Source organism: Schistocerca serialis, chromosome 5 (assembly GCF_023864345.2).
Source record: "Schistocerca serialis cubense isolate TAMUIC-IGC-003099 chromosome 5, iqSchSeri2.2, whole genome shotgun sequence".
Lineage (NCBI taxonomy): Eukaryota > Metazoa > Arthropoda > Insecta > Orthoptera > Acrididae > Schistocerca > Schistocerca serialis.
The window spans coordinates 380,369,861-380,392,366 of record NC_064642.1 but is presented as its reverse complement, the minus strand read 5'-3'; the positions used below and the strand labels follow the sequence as shown (position 1 = coordinate 380,392,366).

At 43.0% G+C, this 22,506-nt stretch overlaps 1 protein-coding gene across 1 annotated transcript in view; it reads left to right on the top strand.

Annotated features, from left to right (window-relative positions):
• Nucleotides 1–22,506, top strand: part of LOC126481954 (protein nervous wreck) — a 724,156-nt gene that overhangs the window by 660,248 nt on the left and 41,402 nt on the right. Inside the window, exon 17 of the mRNA XM_050105913.1 lies at nt 19,414–19,661. Coding sequence (XP_049961870.1) covers nt 19,414–19,661 — 248 coding nt within the window. The remainder of the gene's footprint in view (nt 1–19,413; nt 19,662–22,506) is intronic.

The window sequence follows — 22,506 nt, the reverse complement described above, 5'->3', positions numbered from 1 at the left end:
AGGCCGTTATTACAGCCAGAGGTGGTTGTTCTGGGTACTGATTTCTCAGGAGCTATGCACCCAAATTGCGTGAAAATGTAATCACATGTCAGTTATAGTATAATATACTTGTCCAACGAATACCCGTTTATCATCTGCATTTCTTCTTGGTGTAGCAATTTTAATGGCCAGTAGTGTATATTGATGATGGTGGTGGTGATGGTGTACCCTGCACATGAGTCACGGCCATAATCGTTAAATTTTACTTCTGCCAGTCCTCCATGTTCCCATATGCATATGATGCATTTACCTTGAGCTCATCAATTAACTGATATCTTGAAACTTCCTGGCAGATTAATGCTGTCTGCCGGCATACGGTTTTAATCTGCCGGAAATTTTGAAAGCATCGCATACTTCGCTCCACAGTAAATATTCATTCAGCAAACTAGTATCTTTTTCTTCCTCTAGTCGTCCTCTTTGCCCTTCCTTTCAGAGCATGCTTAACTACATAACCTGCCCTCACCCAGTCTCCTATCCATTTTCCTTTTTCTCCTCTTAATTGATTCCAGTATTTGTCTTTCTGTGTTCACCTTTTGTAATACGACACCATCCCTGACTTTACATTTCGCACCTTCCGTTCTTCTCTAGCTTCACATCTCGAAAGGCTATAATCAGTTCTGTTCTCTTCCTTTCAGCGTCCATGTTTCAGCACCACACAGGGCTACATCCATATAAAATACTTCACTAATCGTTCCTTATTACTTACGAGGGTAATCCCAAAAGTAAGGTCTCCTATTTTTTTATAAGTACATAGATCTGTTTATTTCTGCAATGGTTTACATCAGTTTACAGCTTAAACATTTAGCTATTTTTCGACATAATCACCATTTCTGACGATGCATTTTTGTAGATGGTGTGGCAGTTTTTGTATGCCCATGTCATACCAGCTCGCCGCCATGCTGCTCAGAAAGTTATGAACCTCTTCTTTCACCTCGTCGTCGGAGCTGAATCGCTTTCCGGCCAAATGTTCTTTTAACCTAGGGAACAGGTGATAGTCACTGGTCACCAAGTCAGGACTATAGAGTGGGTGGGTGATTATGTTCCACTGAAACTGTTGCAGGAGAGCAACGGTTTGCCGAGCGATGTGTGGGCGAGCGTTGTCATGGAGAATGTGTACGCCTTTGCTCAACTTTCCTCTTCTCTGGTTCTGAATTGCCCGTTTGAGTTTTTTCATAGTCTCACAGTACATGTCAGCGTTAATTGTGGTCCCAGCGATTCAGCTCCGACGACGAGGTGAATGAAGAGGTTCATAACTTTCTGAACAGCATGGCAGCGAGCTGGTATGACATGGGTATACAAAAACTGCCACAGCGTCTACAAAAATGCATCGACAGAAATGGTGATTATGTCAAAAAATAGCTGAATGTTCAAACTGTAAACTGATGTAAGCCATTGTAGAAATAAACGGATCTATGTACTTATAAAAAAATAGGAGACCTTACTTTTGGGATTACTTTCGTATTTAATGAAACGTATAAATAGAAAGTATAATAAAGCAACATAGGAAAGGAAGAAAACTAATGGCATTCAGTTTTAAAACTAAAAATCAATACGTTGTGTACGCTGATCTCTGGGAGGTATGGCGTTTGTCATGAAGGAAGCTGTTAGGGCACCACATTCTCGTAGACTACCGGGCTGGTGAGAACATTGTAAAAAATATTAAAAATGAAGTAACGAAATCAGTCAATCATTTAATATGAAAAGGCAATATGCATTATCACTATCTGATTAGACTTTAATATACAGGGCCACTTTTCGATATGAACAGAAAATCAAACGGCACACAAATAATGCTGAAAGGAATCGAAAACTTAAGTAACATTTTTCACACAAACCAATGTATACAGAGCTACTGCCACTTTCTTAATACGCTCAAACAACAAGGCGTAACAACACAGCCCGCATCTCGTGGTCGTGCGGTAGCGTTCTCGCTTCCCACGCCCGGGTTCCCGGGTTCGATTCCCGGCGGGGTCAGGGATTTTCTCTGCCTCGTGATGGCTGGGTGTTGTGTGATGTCCTTAGTTTAGTTAGGTTTAAGTAGTTCTAAGTTCTAGGGGACTGATGACCATAGATGTTAAGTCCCATAGTGCTCAGAGCCATTTTTCGTAACAACACAAAACTAAGTAATTCATAAGTAAAATGAACTTCTCTCTCTAAACCAAAAACGTTAATCGCAAAATGCATGAAACTTTGTGGTTTTAGAAACACTGTACTTGCTCCAAGCTTGACAGACAGCGGAGAGTAACACTTAGGTAATCCTAACTAGTTGTACTTTTCTATGAAAAATCTTCCCTATCAACACTTGGGGAGTCCCTGTAAGTTACTTTTTCCCACGCAGTATCTCCACATTTCCTTCACCTACACACTCGGAATCTCTGTCAGTCGCACTTTCTCATAATGAATCTCGACCTCTCCTCCTCCGTACGTAGGGAAGCCCTATCTGTTGCACTTTCCCGTGCAGAATCTCCACCTTCTCCTCCCCCGACTCCCAAACTCACGCTTCTCGTTCACATACAATCATTATGTGACACGATTTCTCTCTACTATGAAACGTGCACTCACTTTAAAAAATATAGTATATTTCACAATGCTTTGACAATTTCAAATTGGAATAACGCGCGCTAAAAACAAGGGACAGTGCGGAATATCAAGTTTCATTCCATATACGGGTCAGTAATCATGTCATACTGGTCGAAGCACCATCGTGTGTTCGCGGTGGAGTGCTATTTTCGCTACGGCGAATCTGACGCGCACGTGCAACGTGACTTTCGTAAGCATTTTGAAATTCAGCTGCGATATACAATTCCTGCTCTGCCAATACATTGAATCGAAAGTAAACAGGTCGTCAGAAAGACGTCCGAACTCCCGAGAACATCGAACGTGTGCTTAGCAGTTTACATGCAAGCCCTCGTCGTTCGTTACGAAAACTACTTAGTTTCAACAAAACGGCGCGACATGCCATTCATCCAACAAGAACCTGCAAGTTCTCCGTGTAGCGATGGGTTAATCCCGTATTATATATATGGAATGAAATTACAATGAAATGAATACCCTTAGCTCCACACAGGCGTTGATATAAGTCAACGGGGACAGTTGAAAATGTGTACCGCGACCGGGACTCGAACCCGGGATCGCCTGCTTACATGGCAGACGCTCTATCCATCTGAGCCACCAAGGACGCAGAGGATAGTGCGACTGCAGGGAATTATTTATGGCATGCCTCCCGTAAGACCCACATTCGCAACTTATTGTCCCGCACTATATTCATAGGGCCCCTACCTACCATACTCATTACTCACGGCTTTACCGCCGATTCCCGTAAGAGTTCGGGCAGTATCTGTTCCTTCGGACATGTCCAAAACGCACGCAGAGGACAAGTACTAACAAGGGAACCTCCCCATCGCACCCCCCTCAGATTTAGTTAAAAGTTGGCACAGTGGATAGGCCTTGAAAAACTGAACACAGATCAATCGAGAAAACAGGAAGAAGGTGTGTGGAACTATGAAAAAAATAAGCAGAATATACAAACTGAGTAGTCCATGCGCAAGATAGGCAACATGAAGGATAATATGATCCCAAGAGCGCCGTGGTCTCGTGGTTAGCGCGAGCAGCTTTGAAAAGAGAGGTCCTTGGTTCAAGTCTTCCCTCGAGTGAAAAGTTTAATTTTTTATTTTCAGACAATTATTATCCGTCCGTCCGTCCGTCCGTCCGATGCGAGGTAACTGCGCCGTAGTATTGGGCAAGGTAGAAGAATCTTTTTACCGATTCGCCAAGTGTAAATGTTAGGTGGGTCGACAAAATATTCCTGTCATGTGACGCACATGCCGTCACCAGTGTCGTATAGAATATATCAGACGTGTTTTCATGTGGAGGAATCGGTTGACCTATGACCTTGCGATCAAATGTTTTCGGTTCCTATTGGAGAGACACGTTCTTTCGTCTACTAATCGCACGGTTTTGCGGTGCGGTCGCAAAACACAGACACTAAACTTATTACAGTAAACAGAGACGTCAATGAACGAACGGACAGATCATAACTTCGCAAAAATAAAGAAAGTAAACTTTTTCATTCGAGGGAAGACTTGAACCAAGGACCTCTCGTTCCGCAGCTGCTCACGCTAACCACCAGACCACGGCACTGCTGGGCTCACAGAGTCCTTAATGTTGCCTGTCTTACACATGACTACTCAGTTTGTATATTTTGCTTATTTTTTCATAGTTCCACACAACTTCTTCCTGTTTTCTCGATTGATCTGTCTTCAGTTTTTCAAGGCCTATCCACTGTGCCAACTTATAACTAAATCTGAGAGGGGTGCGATGGGGAGGTTCCCTTGTAAGAAGAATAGTCGAGGAGCGAAGTCTATGGAAGAGGCTTATCAGCAAAAGTGACAGGTTGGTGCGTCATCTGCTAAGGCAGCTAAGGGTAGTTAACCTGACGCTGGCTGTTAGGAGCAGGAGAGAGACAAAAGTAGGGGAACAGAGAAAGAATACAAATACTTACGGGTATACAAGCAAAATTGTACAGGGTATTACCCAGTTCCGGGGAATAGTGGGCACAGAAACAAAAATGATTTTTTTGACATATTCATAATACGTAACCTAAAATGAACTATATATCGTTATGAAATTTTCTCTACTTTTCCTATACTAAAACAATTCAAATGTAAAAAACAGCATAGTGAAGTTTGACTCCAAATATCACAAAGAGGCAACTAAATACGATTCGTCACCCGCAGTGGTTGGGAATCGCGCGCTTGAGATGGGAAGCTTACATTAAATCTGCGGAAAAACACTCCTATTGGACCACAAAAAAGGCGAATATGCCTGTGTTTAAAAGACTCTGCCTGAAAAGTGAGATACCAGGTACCTCATTCTACCTTCCACAAGCTCCTTTAGAAAGCATCCCAAAAACTGTGGCATGCGAATATATTCACGCTCTTTTTAATACGCAACTCACCTCTCACTTCCACAACCTCCCCAAACTGTACTCGGTCAAGCCCATTACACCAAAGCGGTAAGTCTCTCATACCCATCCTCTCCCACTTTCCCATTCTCAAATGGTTCAAATGGCTCTAAGCACTATGGGACTTAACATCTGAGGTCATCAGTCCCCTAGAATTAGAACTACTTAAACCTAACTAACCTAAGGACATCACACACATCCATGCCCGAGGTAGGATTCGAACATGCGACCGTAGCAGTCCCGCGGTTCCGGACTGAGCGTCTAGAACCGCTAGACCACCGCGGCCGGCTCATTACATACTAAAACGATCACAATGTATATGCTAAAATGTTACATGTTGCATGTTAAATGTTACAGGTTTCGATACAATTTTCAGGTGGGAGGAAGCTACTTACGGGGTTCAGAAGAGGGTAGCATTAGTCGGAAGTCACATATTTATCGCAAGCTTCAAATATGGAGCAGAGTCTGAGGTGCTTTGGGGAAGAAGCAGACAGACCAAGAGGCTGCTACTTTGTTTAAAATACGTGATACGAGACTCAGTCCTAAGTAAATACGATCGTTACAACTGTTCTCGAGTGGCTTTTAGGCGCCTTAAGTCGTTCTCCACATTAATTCTTGGCTGCTTTCCAATCTTGCCTCAAATGCTCGATCCATATTCTCTTAGGAATACAATTTGCATTTAAACGAACCAAGAGATGGCACAGCTGTATCGCCCCTAGAATTACATTAGCGTGCCATATTGAGCGTCTCTCTAGCAGCGTTTAACAGTAATAAGATTCCCTCTAGAGAGCAGCGTAAATCGTTCCTCAAGGAAGCGTAGTCCGGCATTGCTGTATCTTCAGCCATGAGATCAGGAAATTTGCTGATGGCCGCATATCTAGTCGGCGATATTCAACCCTCAGACGTAAGGAGCAGTAGAGTCAATTTATAACGTTCCTTAAATTATTAGACAAAATCTTTCATACGTCCGTTTCCGCTTAAATTCAAACAGTGAGCAGTATTTGAAAAGAGATTTTATTACCTCGTCGCAGTATTTTCCTTGCTGATGTCAAACAGGCAATCGTATTAAGTAGAACGCTATAATGCTACAGACTGTGAAGCAGCTAATTCGTTGCGAGCTATAGACAAGTTGGGCTTTCTGGTTTAGAGCAGCTGATGGTAAAAGTAAGCGCCGAGTGTACTGTCTGAAGTTACATCAGTTCTGTAATTTCATACTTAAAATTCATATTAAAATAATGAACATCAAGCAAATAAAATAAGAGGAGGACACCTAAACTCAAAATTAAAAGAAATAAGCCAGAAAAGATTTATCTTTTTTTCCTCTTTCGGACTGCAGGTGCTGCAAGAAAAACGGAAAACCAACTGTTGAAACAAAACTTGCAGTCAGTGAAAGAAGGCACCTGTTAGTGAAGGTGAACAACTTCTTTAGTACAGAAGAGGAAGAAAAATACAGGGCGGTCATTTGGCGTGTGTTTCAGTTTGGATGAGGAGACTGGACACTGTTGATGACAGAATGCGCTTAGATGAAAATATGCCGTTTAAAACGATGAGGAAGACTAGATGGACAGAAAACATACGCAATCAAAATGTTTTGAAACAAATCATGAACACAGACATTTCAAAGCAGCTATTCGAGAAGGGGAAACGAAACTTTTTCAGCATTTATGTAGACACAGCCAGTTTTTTATAAATACAGGGTGACTCAGTTAGGCAGTTCACCTTTAATATATGTAGAACCATTTAAGATGTCTGTTTTCACCCGAATGAACTGTAGAAACGTCCTCACTAAATTAAGCATGATATCTTTTCACAGCTGTTTTATTTACATATATAAACTTCGCTTTTTCAAATGGAAATATGATAATTTTTGCCTGTAGTATCGTGGCTCTAAAAGAGACAGATTTAGCGGCGCAACACTCTTTAAAATCCAATTACTTGTTTCGGAGTAATTATAGTGTTTAGGACTTACGATTCACACGTTATGAACATTAAACCGATTTCTCTCTTCCGCGGAAGTTTGCGATTTTATGCCCAAATAAGAAGGTGTCTTGAGTTTAAGCCTGCTCGTTCGCCCTCTCCTTGACAAAGCAGTTCGCAGAGTGAGAGCGACTCCTTAAACTGGAAGTCTTTGGCCAACGTAGCTGTTGATTTTCATTCAGAATGTAGGCACTGGCTGGGATCGAAATTGGGACCCGACACATTCGAAGTAGCGGGCAACGACTAAAAGTTGTAGTTAATGATCCTTTCTATTTGAGAAGCATAATAATTGAAAATGGCCCAAGTAAAGGTAACATAAAATGCAGAAACGCTATACCAAGAACAGCGTCTCTGAAAAAGATAGAATTCCGTTAAGTTCTGTGTGGATCCACAGTCTCGACGCAATTTCAGAGTGCTAAAACCATTTTAGGTAAAGGTATTAAACAACAACACGATGTGTCCTATCAGTTTGACTGGCATGAACATTGTAGCTATAAAAAACGCGGGAACAGGCAACGCTCAAACAAAGCTTTTATACTGCGACATTTTAGTATAGGTCAGTGAATACCAGTACAGAGAATTGAAGTCGTCTGCTCACAGCATCAGCATTGCGCGCTACAGGTGTCTTGTCATTATCGTTAGTAAAATAACTATTCAGCGTGTCTTAAAATTGCTTAGATGAAGTATGAAGATTTTAGCCTTGTATGTATATGTGTGTGTGTGTATGAGGGGGGGAGGAGGGAGAGGAGGGGGAGAGTACTTGTTCCCATGCAGCACGACATATTTTCTATGCAAGAAATTTCACCGATGCAACTACAGAATGTAACACAATCAATGGCGTAAACGCACACAGTTAAAAGTGTGTGATACTAAAAGCAAAAAAGTCTCAGTAAACATAGGCCTTAAAACAAATATCATAAGAGTTATGTGCTCTTCTTCATCTTAGATACCAACAAATAAATTTTCTACTGTAAGCCTCTGCTTTCTGAATTTTGAGAGGTGATACTGTGGACCAAAGCAAGAAAAAATGTCAGGTAACGAGGCTCTAAAGCGTCTATCTCAATGAGAACCGTGCATAGATTTCATGGGCCCCTAGAAAACTTTTGTGAAGCCTCCCAAGTCTTCCTGTCCCATAGGAGTTAATTATCACAAACATTGATTCTTCGGTACGTTGTCTTGCACGACAGCTGTAAATAAATGCTGCCTGCAAGATTTACAGTCAATAGTTTATTTATTAATTGAATGTACGATATTTCAATAGGTACAAATACTAGTACACACACTAATGATAATAATAATAATAATAATAATAATAATAATGGCTACCAAAAGAACTAAACCTAACTTACACTTAGAAACCTTTGCAGCGTAATTCGTTGCTTTGATTTAAACAGTCTGGTTGGCACTGTTCGCGTCATCTGAACAATTTCGCAAAACTGTACGTGGAACACCGAATCTTCCATTCTTGCAGATGATGAAGTTACCCACTACATCTGTGAAGCTGATTTTAAAAGCAATTTAATGTTTTATTGCCTGCTCTATTGGTATCGGTGCTAGATGACTAAGTTTCTGTTGTCCTAAAGCTGATAAGTGATTTTTGATTAACGCTAGTTTACTAAATTCTCCCCAAGCTGAAGCAACAGTCTCTGGTGGAATAATGAAAATCCTAAATCCAACGTAGAGTTTAGAAAACACAGATACTATAATTTATAAATTTCTTTTAGGAAAAGAAATGGAAGCCCTTTGTTTTCTGTTGTCTTTGGCAAATCCGAAAAAGTAGTTACATTCACTAAACAAAACATTTATATTTCCCTGATGAGATTATCACTCACATAATCAGGATAAGTTCTGATTAAAGTCTTAATCGTATCACTCTCATACAAAATTGTATTTATTCTGACACTGGCTTCAAAATATTTCTCATTTCTTTATACCGAGAATCCATCTGGGAAACAATCCTGTCTATGACTACGTCAAAAGTCTTTTATTGGAACTGTTTCATCTGAGAGTGTGTCAGGTACTCCATTACTGCCCCAATCAAATTCATCAAGAAAACCTTCCATTTCCCTTCTCTCTTTTTTGAAAAAAAATTCCTCAATCCTAAATTCAGTAGCCATCTTTTTAGCTTGCATAGGAAGTAAGGCCAGAGAGCTCTGACATCTTTACCTATGGTAAACGTAAGAGCTTTAATATTTTTCATTTAAGTATCAAGTGAAATATCTTTTGACTGCAGAATCAAACTTATCACACTGATATGGCCTTTTGTAGCTCCAAATATTCAAGAGAGCTAGTGTTTCAAACATGGAGAAATAATAGACCAGCCCAGTTACTTCTGCTATTCCGTCACGAGAAGAAGTGCTTTAATTTTTTTATGTTTTAAAGTTTTTATTACTTCTGGAAATCTTTCTGCCAAAAGTTTCACTGCCTTGTTTCTTGCGCTTCATCTTGTTTCAAACAGGTCATGAAGACATCAGACGCCAGTTCGTAATAATAACACTCCCCATCCCTGTGGGTTTGCACTGAAAAATTTGTGCAGCTGCTTCAGACGGCTGAAGAATGTGTATACTACTTCATTACTTCTTATAGCATATAATAGTACTAAGTCCAGAGTATGAGCTGCACGAGGGAAACTGTTGCAGGGAATAATTTTCTATAATTTTTTTCTTGCTTATCTTTTCTTCGTCCAGCCATATTTGATCCATTATTAAACCACTGACCACGACAGTGGAGCATATCAATTTCATGCCCGTTACATTACCTATGATAACATTAGCAGATGTATCACCTGTCTTTTTATGTAAATCAAAATATTCCAGTAAGTCGTCAGGTTACCTTCCATTCGGAAAGTGGGTGCACTCAGTGACTGTTATGTGGCTTATAAACTGTAGAGTGCAGCAATCAGTCGTCAGCCAGTGGCTAGCCAGTCTCAATGCACTATTTTCTATTCTCAATGGATGTACGTCCCTGTTTTTCGGACGTCAGTCACAGTTCTTTGAATACTCCAGCATTCAAAGAAATGTGACTGACTCCCGAACAACAGGGACTTACATGCATCGAGAATAGAAAATTGTGCATTGACAATGGCTAGCCACCATCCAAAATCTGGATTTGTGTAATAAAATCTAAAAAAAGGACGACTGATTACTGTACTCTGTAATTTATAATATATATTCCAGTATCTTCTCATGAATTTTCCATATATTTTCCTCTTTGTTAAAAATATCTTAAAATCAGAATATTCTCTTCGCTCTTACATATATCTGGAGAGGCATCTTCTAAGATCGCCATACAAAGATAAAAGCTCATTCTGCGCTCTCCAAGATAAACAGTGCGCTATCTTTTCAGGTTTCTCTTAACGTCTTTTAACATAAATTACATATTCTTCTAAAAATAGACAATATTTAGCCAATAACTCAATTAACCGCAAGAAGTTTCCATTATCCGTCTCTCCTCACAAGGAAAATTTCATATGGCAAAAAAAATAACATCTAAAATTCTTTTTAGCTGCTCATGCAAAAATGTCTCTTTCTGGAACGTCAAATGCACACTGCTACGCCGGTCGGAATGGCCAAGCGGTTCTAGGCGCATCAGTCTGGAACCGCGCGACCGCTACGGTCGCAGGTTCGAATCCTACCTCGGGCATGGATGTGTGTGATGTCCTTAGTATAAGTTAGGTTTAAGTAGTTCTAAGTTCTAGGGGACTGATGACCTCAGATGTTAAGTCCCATAGTGCTCAGAGCCATTTAAACCACACTGCTACCTACTAAGATTTCTGCACAGCATCTCAATGCTAAACAATTAATTTTATGCAAGAAATTATTCTCGTGACCAGGAAGAATAGTGTTGTGACTGACAATTTGCAATTTTTCACAACAAAACTTTTTTCGGTTTAATTTCACAAGGTTGATGACTTAACATACAAACGAAGGGTAACAATAACGAAAAAAGTCTCCTAATTGAGGCAAACAAAAGTTCACTTCTTATTTTAAATTCCCCCCGAAGGGGGCGGGCTGGCAGCACCTTAGTACGCTGCTCTACAGCCTACAGACTTTTTTATAAAAAACGGAAGAAGAAAAGAAACAAGAAAAACAGGCGATAAAACGGTGACGTAAAGTGTAAAATGGCGGAAAAATGCGGAAAGTTAAAACAGAAAGCAAAAGGGGTCGGCAATGTTAATAAAAGACACAGGAATCAGACAAGTAACATAGTACATACACAATTAAAAAACATGGCGATAGTCTGGTTTCTGTTCACAAGAGATAAAAAGCACACCCAGCGACAGTATGATGGCCGTTCGCAACACTTCCCAAAAAACATAGCACGGAACACTCACTGTAAAACACTCACTGTAACACTGCACGAAAATGGCGGCACAAAGATGACACTCCCGAGCCAAAGGCAGATGGGGGGGGGGGGGGGACCTGGAGGAGGGGGAAGAACAAGGAGGGAGGAAGGAAAGAAACGAAAAGGGGGGGGGAACCAAGGAGGGAGAGGACTAATAAAGGGGGAGAGGGGCAGGGCAGACGCGAGAGGGAATGAGAGGAGGCAGAGGAGGAAAATCCAAAAGGACTCGAGGGAGAGAAGGGGGCAGAGAGAGGGGAGGTGGGGAAAAAAGAGGATGGAAGGGGGGGAGAGGGAGCCTGGGAGAAGGACAGAGGAAAAGAGGGGGAGTGAGGATCAGAGTTGATACGAGGGATAAATGGAGGGAGAGAGGGCATCATCCAGGAGGGGGAGTTAATGGAAGCCACCTTGGGAAAGGAGATGAAGGGTGTAGAGATGGAGAGTACCCCCTACCCTCCATCTCTACACAACAGTGAAGACATGGCAGGGGGCGGGGATGGGAGAGGAGAGGAGCAACCAGGGGCTGAGGGGGATCAAGGCGGCGGGGGTGCAGAGGATGCGGATATGTTCGAGGAATAGGAGCAGATGGGGGAAAGGAATGAGATCATAAAGGATCTGCGTGGGGGACGGGAGGCGTATACGGAAGGCGAGGCGGAGTGCATGACGCTCAAGGATCTGGAGGGACATAGAATTTGGGGGGGGGGGCAGATATCCAGGCAGGACTGGCATAACAGAGGATGGGACGGATTAAGGCTTTGTAGGTGTGCTGAACTTCGAGCCTGGTTGTAGCCCCTAAATAGCTGTCTCCAGCCAGTCAGATTTCGGCGTAGTGATACTTCCGCAGGGCGTGGCTCGAGATCCCCCTGCAGGAAGTAGTGCTCGGAAGGTTTGTTTCCATTATCTTGTGTTTAAACAGCCGGTATTTACCATGGTGCTTTTGGGTACGCCTTGGGATAGACAACCACATACTCTGTGGTGTTATATGGGTTGCCGGCCCTCAGGTGCTGCCTTGGCTCCGGTATAACAAATATAGTTCTTTCCAAGTTGTTTTCCTGTAGTCTAATCCTTCGTCTAGCTTAGCTAACCTAGGTTTAATGGGCTTTTTGGGATCACTCTGAAATAATAAGCATGGCCAAAGTCTATTTTTACGTGAATTTTATTGTTAGAGAATCTGGAACACAAAGTGATGCTTAGTAAATTTTCTACTTTGTCTACAAACCCTTGAGCTACTCGGAGTTTAATATCCGAAAAGCCCATTCCACCACTTCTGTCCCTATTAAATGGATATGGCCATTGCCCAGGATCTCATGGGTCCAGTCACGGTCACTATATCCATCAGACTCAGACTTTTGTTTGCTTACCTCTCCTTCCTCAAGCGGTGAAATGGCAGTTAGTTTACGTTTTTGCTCAGAACAAGTTTCTGTTTTTGCTGACTTTGAAAGGATTCTTACACTCGACACAGTAGCTGCCTGTTGATTTTTTTTATTTTCTGTAGCTCTTTACCAAATTTTTATTTCATTCACATTTTTCTGATGAATTCTGTGCACGAGATTTATGTGAATAACCCACCATTATCCTGGAAATAACTAATTAAAATACCTACTAAAATAGTTTTACACTAGTAAGGAAAGCTCTACATGACAGTGAAAGTAGTATTATTAGTATTAAATTTTTTTTCAAATGTTGTAACCTATCTCAGATTAAAAAAAAAAAAAAAACAGTTTCAGGAGGACTGCCTGATAGATTAACAGATACCTGTTGTGCATGCACAGGCAAAGAAACCTAATTTTCACGAAAACAACAACTTGTGCACTGTCGTCACTCATATCATTCACTGAATACACGGAAATAAGCACAGCACTTAAATCTGAAACACACCGCATGCAAAGCAGTACCTCCCTAATAACGGAGCCAAGCGTGAAAACAACGGTCATCAATATTGTCGCCAACATCATTTTTGTGAAAATAGGAAAGACTTGCTGCTGAAGTCTCTAAGCTTCCTTAGGCCTATTATCAGTGGAATAAACGCCATTCTTGTCAACAAAGACGTTTAAAGAAATCGATAAATCCTTCTTGCCAAATGAAGTCGATAAATCCATATTGCCAGTAGTGACAAAATTTGCAGCATTATGACCACTTGCTGTAAAGGAAATTACGCATGGGAGTAACGAGATTTCGTGACAGAACGTTGAAACGAAGTTCATGTTCACGTGTGGTACATAATCGTAGCAATTACAGTGATATAAAATTAAATTAAGGCCACAAATCACGGTGAAGCAATAAGTGGACTACTGCATTATACCTACTGCTGCACCATCCACGTCGGCGTCAGCTTTCGAAGATTGGCAGCTGTGACAAACGCACGAAAACTTAGGAATTCTGTCGACGAGTGGAAAGCAGTGCTAGGAGGCACTGTCCCAAGAAAAATTAAACTACAAAACCGTTTTGTTGCGTCGATTTATTTTGTGTTATTTTAAATTTACAAAAACATCGCTAGCAACATTGACTGTACGTGCTAGTACGATCGCCCAAAACAGACGGCAAAAATTCCAGTCTTAAAAAATCACAATCGAATAAAGAACAAAAGTACATGCAGAGATATAACTTTTTTATACAGTCCCTCAAAAGCCCTGACCTCAAACATTTGTCAGGGTCGCGCCTACACCCTCCCCCTCTATGGGCGGCAGTGCCTTAAGAACCATGAGCACTTCTTCGTCTTAGCTACTGTGAAACTCATCTCTTCTACTGAACAAGTGAAAGTATGCACTTTAGAGCCCTTTATAACTAGACATTTTTCCTTGTTTTAGTCCATGCCACCTCCTCCCAAAATGTGAAAAGCAAAGAGCTCGTAGTAGAAGAGACTTGTTTCGCATTATTGACGATGAAAAGGCGCTTACAGGCCTTAGGGTATGCACTTTAGAGCCCGTGTTTACTAGACATTTTCCCCATGTTTTAGTCCATGCCAATTCCTCCCAAAACATGGAAAGCAGTAGACGAGATGTGTTTCACAGTACTGAAGACGAAAAAGATCTCATATGTCTTAAGGTATGCGGTTTAGAGCCTCCATGTTTAGTGAGACTTTTAGCTTCTAGTAACGCGTCTGCGTTCACGCCATTAATTATGATACACCTTATGCGGTTAATGTAACTGCAACTGTAATATACGAAATATAATGATGATAAAAAATATTTTACATGTTTACATTGTTGATACTTGATAGTGCAGGCATTTGAAAATGGCCACAGACTGAAAGTGGCCAGTAATGTAATACTTGAGACAGTAAAATTCGTCTGTATAAAAGAAATTGACCCTCTATGTTGAACATTTTAAATGGTTTTAACAATCAGAAGAAGATAATTTCGTTTATAGTGAAGTAGGTTGAAATGTCAGAGAGTTGTTTCTAAATGTATTTGCATGAAAAGACTTGCACAGGAAAGAGTAGCATGGAGAGCAGCATCAAATCAGTGTTCGTACTGGAAGCTACAACAATAGGAAAAAGCTTTATTCCTAGACCATAACGTCAGTCATGCAGGATTGTGATAAAATTTAATGAGTTTTTCAAAAGTATTGTCTTATCGGAGTAAATACCTTAAATGTTTGATACAGCGCTGACTGCAGTATATTCCCGCCTAACACTGTCAGTTCCTGACGTTCTCGCTAGGTGTCATGCACGAATGAGCTATTCCAACAGTCATAATGGTGACGTACAACGGTGCGGAGCGGCGCATTGTTGTTTATGGTTTCATGGATCCAAATCCGCTCTGGTGTTCGGAGACAAATCAGTACTACATATCGCAAGACACCATCTGAGAAACAAACTGTTGTTAAATGTAATTGGTACAGCCGTTTCATCGAAACTAACTGTGTATCACATAGATAGCCAGGTCATAGCCGGGCGGCACTCTCTAACGCTGCAGTTGCAAAAGTTCGGCAGTCTTACATTCGTAATCTGGGTAAATCAACGAGACGTGCCATGTTAAAACTGAATGTGCCTATAGTGCAATTAAAATTGCCGCGCGGGGGTAGCCGCCCGGTTTAAGGCGCCTTGCCACAGTTCGCACGGCTCCCCCCGTCGGAGGTTCGAGCCACCCCTCGGGCATGGGTGTGTGTGTTGTCCTTAGCGTAACTTAGTTTAAGTTAGATTAGGTAGTGTGTAAGCATAGGTACCGACGACCTCAGCAGTTTTGTCCCATAGGAACTTACCACATATTTCCAATTCCCATTTAAAATTAGTTGCGGCTTTTGGCGTTTGGCTGACCGGGTAACATAATGGCGAGCCGGGTTTCCCTGGCACGCCACCAGCAGTTCGGTTGGTAAAGGGCGCCTGTGGCACGTGGTGTCATGAATTAGATGCATCAAACGTTCCTCAGCTCTCGTTGTGAAGTCATATTTTCTGGCGATGAAGTAGTTCTGTAGTCGTTAGGTACTATAAACAAGTGTTTTGTGTTGGTGTCGCATTAATAACAATAGCGCAGTACATATGAATATGAGATTTGCAATAAGTGTTGTCCAAGAACACGTCCACCGGCTGAGAAGACAACGTTCTGCTGCAAAACATTCCTCGGAATTCGGCAATAGTAATGGACAGAACCCCATACCGCTCTGTTGTGATGCATAAAGATCCAACAATGCAATGGACGAAAGCGGATATTTTCCTCCGGGTAAAAAGAAATGTTCCATAAGATAAAGTTGTACCTAGCTCGCTTGTATAAGGTGAGTGGCCGATAGGTTCTAGGCGCATCAGTCTGGAACCGCGCTGCTGCTACGGTCACAGGTTCGAATCCTCCCTCGGGCATGGATGTGTTTGATGTCCTTAGGTTAGTTAGGTTTAAGTAGTTCTAAGTCTAGGGGACTGATGACCTCAGATGTTAAGTCCCATAGTGCTTAGAGCCGTTTCAACTATTTGTATAAGGCGAAGTTAATGGGACTTTTAGTGCTTTACAAGCCAAGAACTTCACACTACCAGGTCGACGATCTGGCTGACAGTAAAGGGAATAGTTTACTCGAGCTTCCTCTGTATCATGCTCATTTAAATGTAATGTGGCAAAAAATAACAGTTTTGCGCTCACTGAGGTTGAAAGGCTGACAAGAGAATCCCCTGCAAATGATGCACGACAGGAACAGTCTTGAGTTGTCAGCTATACGAAGAAGGTAGTTGAAGAGACACTGAATCATGATGGGCTGTGACGAGTTTAGAGGAATACGTAACTTCTCTTGCTGCCAGGTTGAAATATGCTTCTTTGTCAAAACGCAGGAGAGTATAGAAATATTCATCTCACTAACATTCTAATGCAGCTGAAATTGTGACAGAATACTGAAATAGTGTATTATTAAACTAACAACTCAGTGAAAGTCATGTCGACAGTATGGAACAGCCCATTGTCAGTACAAAAATAAACTTTCAACTTCTTCACTTATATTGCTCTCGTTTCTCCAGCTATCGATGGCCCTCAATAATTATTACATTGAAAGGATCTGTAGTCGTTTGAATATCGCGGTAGATATGAAAGTTTCGCATATTAAACATAAGGAAAAAAAACACCCGTCTTTGCTCCCCATCATTTGCCAGAAACTTGTTTCGATATGTACCATTTTGAGATACGCGTAATTTATGAATATTTCATTCTAGTTTGTTCACTGATGCACGAATTCCTGACGGAGCGCTTTACATACACCCCATTTTTTCGAATTTGTAAACAGACAGCGAGATCTTTCCAAGTTTAAAAAATGACTCAATATATTATCTACATTTAATATAGCAACATGTAACCTAACAAGCATCAAAACACGAATTCATAGCGATAAGTATTTTTCGTGCCGTATTCTACCTACTATCAAAATAACTATGATCATTAACGAAATGATAGGCAGTTCATCATGAAGCTGACGAATTAAACTATAAGCTGTGCGAAAATGAGAGTTTATTACCGAACAGTTTCTATAAAATCATTTGAGAAAGTTCGCAGATCGCCCGGCTTACGCGGGTTACTATTCACACAGTCAAGCAAGCCTGCCAGCTTCCGCGCCGGGTAGGCCTAGGAATACACTGTGGTCATCTGCTGACGCCCCCAGTACACGCTGGCAACTACTCTTCCCTCCACTCGCTCCGTACTGAACTGTCAGAAGCCGCACCTTATTTTAAACGCACTGTAATGTTACAGTACTGAAGGCAACACTGCAGCACTTGTTCCATTGCTACGTCAGAGACTGCTGGTCGACCCTGACCCGGCATCCTATGGGATATACAGCCGCTTTCAGTGAAACAATTGTACAAATCAACAACAGTTTCTCTTTGAGTTGGTGGCTTGTCGGTCGTTCCGAAAGTAATACCTCAAACTTTTATTCATGGAAACTCAGGAGGTACATAAATCACAACGGCACAGCTAAATAAAGCAATATTTCAGCTAAGGACTGTCATTTTTCCACATAGTCACCACCATTCGTCATGCACTTCTGCCATCGATGAAACAGAGCCCTCCATGCCACGCTTCTAAAAATCGGAAACAACTGAGGCTAACCACTTTCTTACAGCTTTGATAACAGTATCCGGGTCCTGAAAATATTGTCCACCTAGTCCATCTTTCAGAGGCCCAAAGAGACGAAGTCTGAAGGCGCTAAATCGGGACTGTACGATGGATGTGGTGAGACAGTCCAGCCGAATTTTGCAGGGCGTTGCGTGATAGCAAAATTGGTGTGGGGCCTGGCGTTATCATGTTGCAGGTGAAAGTTGGTCATCTTCTCTGGCCTTACCGTGGAAATTCTGGCTTTGAGCTTAGTCAGTGTCGTCTTGTAGCGTGTTGAACTGACATTTCCTCCAGGCTCCAGGACATTCGAAAGAACCACACCCTCGCTATACCAAAAGATTGTGCACATCACTTTCCCAGCAGATGGCTGTACCTTGAATTTATTCTTTGACAGAGAATTCACATGTCGCCATTCCGTGGAGTGTAGTAGTGGTGACACCAAGTCTCATCTCCAGTGACGATGCTACTCAGAAAATTGTCACCTCCAGCTTCATATTGGTCCAGCAGGTGCAGATAAATTTCCATTCGGTGAGTCTTTAGGTCTTCTGTAAGCATCAGCGGGAGCCATCTGGCACAGTCTTTGCGATAACCGAGATGTTCCAACATTGTTTCCAAGGCATTGCAGCCGACATTCAGCTTTGCAAACAATTCTCTGGTCGTTATCCGCCTATCAGCACCGATGAACTGATCAAGATGCTCTTCATGCCGAGGGGTAACAGCTGTGCAGGGTTGTGTGGGCTTGTCATGCACACACTTTTCACCAGCTTGAAAGTTCCGTAACCATCGTCCCACATTGCTCACGTCTGTTGTGCCGTCTCCATACACCTTTAGCAAGCGTCGATGCATTTCAGTTGGCGCGGTTTTTTCAGCAGTGAGGAATTCAATCACACATCGTTGTTTCATATGCGCCCCCATTTTAGAACACTCCTCTGGTGACGCCATCTACCGCAGAACAGCGAGATCTCCTGCAAATGAAAGAGGAAGATTCAAGCATTAGTATTGCACCGACGTCTGGCGTAGACATCCAAAGTCACCACAAAAAAAGGAGGCATTACTTTCGGAACGCCGGCCGGGGTGGCCGAGAGGTTCTAGGCGCTACAGTCTGGAACCGCGCGATCGCTACGGTCGCAGGTTCGAATCCAGCCTCGGGCATGGATATGTGTGATGTCCTTAGGTTAGTTAGATTTAATCAGTTCTAAGTTCTAGGGGACTGATGACCTCAGGAGTTAAGTCCCATAGTGCTCAGAGCCATTTGAACTTTCGGAACGACTCTTGTAGTTAATTGTCTGTAAACTGTAGTAGCGGATTCGGATTCATGAAACCATAAACAACACTGGCATCGCTGTGCACCGTACACGACTCCATGTTGCCGGTTGGAATAAGACATTCGCATGTGCCACCTAGCGGGAATGTCGGGAAGTAACAGTGTTAGACGGGAATAAAATGTGTAAATATACCACACTGTGTGCTGTATCAAACATTTCTTTTCACAATTAATGGTTACTTTTGTCTAATTAATTTATAAACGCCCTGTAATGAGCCTGCTGGTGCGCGTGTGTGTCTGCACAGTGGAGGCGGTGTCACCGCTGACGGTGAGCGCGTCGGGCTACTGCGTGGCGCTGTACGACTACGAGGCGACGTGCGAGGACGAGCTGACGTTCAGCGAGGGCCAGGTGATCCGCGTGCTCAGCAAGGAGCCGCACAGCGTCGACGACGGCTGGTGGGCCGGCGAGATCGCCGGCACGGGCCAAGCCGGCCTCTTCCCCTCGCTCGTCGTCGAGGAATGCCGCGAGGACGGCGAGCCGCTCACGCCGCCGGTCAGTACCCTACCCACCATCACACTGCAACGCACCACGTCACGCCACAGTGCCTGTCCTCAGCCCCTTTCTTTATTTATTTACACTACTGGCCACTAAAACTGCTACACCGAGAATAAATGCAGATGATAAACCGGTATTCATTGGACAAATATATTATACTAGAACTGACGTGTGATTACATTGTCACGCAATTTTGGTGCATAGATCCTGAGAAATCAGTACCCAGAACAACCACCTCTGGCCGTAATAACGGCCTTGATACGCCTGGCCATTGAGTCAAACAGAGCTTGAATGGCGTGTACAGGTACAGCTGCCCGTGCAGCTTCAACGGGATACCACAGATCATCAAGAGTAGTGACTGGCGTATTGTGACGAGCCAGTTGCTCGGCCACCATTGACCAGACGTTTTCAATTGGTGAGACATCGGGAGAATGTGGTGGTCAGGGCAGCAGTCGAACATTTTCTGTATCCAGAAAGGCCCGTACAGGACCTGCAACATGCGGTCGTGTATTATCCTAGCTGAAATGTAGGGTTTCGCAGGGATCGAATGAAGGATAGAGCCACGGGTCGCAACACATCTGAAATGTAACATCCACTGTTCAAAGTGCCGTCAATGCGAACAAGGGGTGATCGAGACGTGTAACCCAATGGCACCTCATAACATCACGCCGGGTGATATGCCAGTATGCCGATGACGAATACACGTTTCCAATGTGCGTTCACCACGATGTCGCCAAACACGGATGCGACCATCATGATGCTGTAAACAGAACCTGGGTTCATCCGAAAAAAATTACGTTTTGCCATTTGTGCACCCAGGTTCGTCGTTGAGTACACCATCGCAGGCGCTCCTGTCTGTGATGCAGCGTCAAGGGTAACCGCAGCCACGGTGTCCGAGCTGATAGTCCATGCTGCTGCAAACGTCGTCGAACTGTTCGTGCAGATGATTGTTGTCTTGCAAACGTCCCCATCTGTTGACTCAGAGATAGAGAAGTGGCTGCACGATCCGTTACAGCCATGCGGATAAGATGTCTGTCATCTCGACTGCTAGTGATACGAGGCCGCTTGGATCCAGCACGGCGTTCCGTATTACCCTCCTGAACGCACCGATTCCATATTCTGCTAACAGTCACTGGATCTCGACCAACGCGAGCAGCAATGTCGCGATACGATAAACCGCAATCGCGATAGGCTACAATCCGACCTTTATCAAAGTCGGAAACGTGATGGTACCCATTTCTCCTCTTTACACGAGGCATCACAACAACGTCTCACCAGGCAACGCCTGTCAACTGCTGTTTGTGTATGAGAAATCGGTTGCAAACTTTCCTCATGTCAGCACGTTGTAGGTGTCGCCACCGGCGCCAATCTTGTGTGAATGCTCTGAAAAGCTAATCATTTACATATCACACCATCATCTTCCTGTCGGTTAAATTTCGCGTCTGTAGCACGTCATCCACGTGGTGTATCAATTTTAATGGCCAGCAGTGTATTTTGGCTTTGGGTTACGAGGAGCATACAGCCAACAACGGTTATAAAAGTGCCAAAGAAAGGCAATTGCAAAAAAGGAGAATAGCACATAATTTCGAAGTTAGATTACATACACACTCTAAAAGTAAAATAAAAGCTCATTTGAATATACACCAGACAGCCGGCGGCTGAGATGACAATGACACTGGAGCAGAATTACAGACAGCACTATACAGCAACATTATGCCAAACGTACATATGCTCTTATAGTAAAATACAAAACATGAAAGGGCATACACAGTACATCATACACTGAAGAGTCAAAGGAACTGGTACGCCGGACTAATATCGTATAAGGTTTTCGCACGCACGCAGAAGTGCCTCAACACGAAGTGACATGGACTCGACTAATGTCTGAAGTAGTGCTGGAGGAAACTGACACCAAGAATCCTGCAGGACAGTCCATAAATCCGTAAGAGTACAAGGGGATGGATATCTCTTCTGAACTGCACGTTGCAAGGCATCCCAGATATTCTCAATAATGTTCATGTTTGGGCAGCGGTAGTGTTTACAAGCAGAAGAGTGTTCCTGGAGACACACTGTAGCAATTCGGTACGTGTGGGATATCGCATTGTCCTACTGGGATTACCCAAGGTCTTCAGACATGAATGAATGCAGGTGATCAGACAAGATGCTTACGTACGTGCCACCTGTCAGAGTCGTAGGCACCATATCGCCAACTGCACTAGCCCCGCACCATTACAGAGTCTCCACCATCCCGTGCTGACATTCAGGCTCCATGGATTCATGAGACTGTCTTTCTATCCGTAATACGTCCATCTGCTCGATACAATTTGAAACCAGACTCGTCCGACCAGGCAATGTGTTTCCAGTCATCAACAGTCCAATGTCGGTGTTGACGGGCCCAGGCGAGGAGTAAAGCTTTGTGTAGCGCGTTCATAAAGGGCACGCTAGAGGGTCTTCAGCTCCGAAAGCCCATATCGATGATGTTTCGTTTAGTGGTTCGTACGCTGACACGTGTTTATGGCCCAGCACTGAAATCTGCAGCAGTCTTGGGAAGGGCTGTACTTCTGTCACGTTGAACGATTCTCTTCAGTCGTCGTTGGACCCGTTCTTGCAGAATCTTTTTCCGGCCACAGCGATGTTGGAGATTTCATGTTTTACGGGATTCCTGATATTCACGTTACATTCGTGAAATGGTCGTACGGAAAATCCTCACTTCATCGCTACCTCGGAGATGCCGCGCCCCATCGTTCGTACGCCGACTATAACAACACGTTCAAACTCACTTAAATCTTAATAACCTGTCATTGTAGCAGCAGTAACGATCTAAAAACTGTGCCATGTCTTA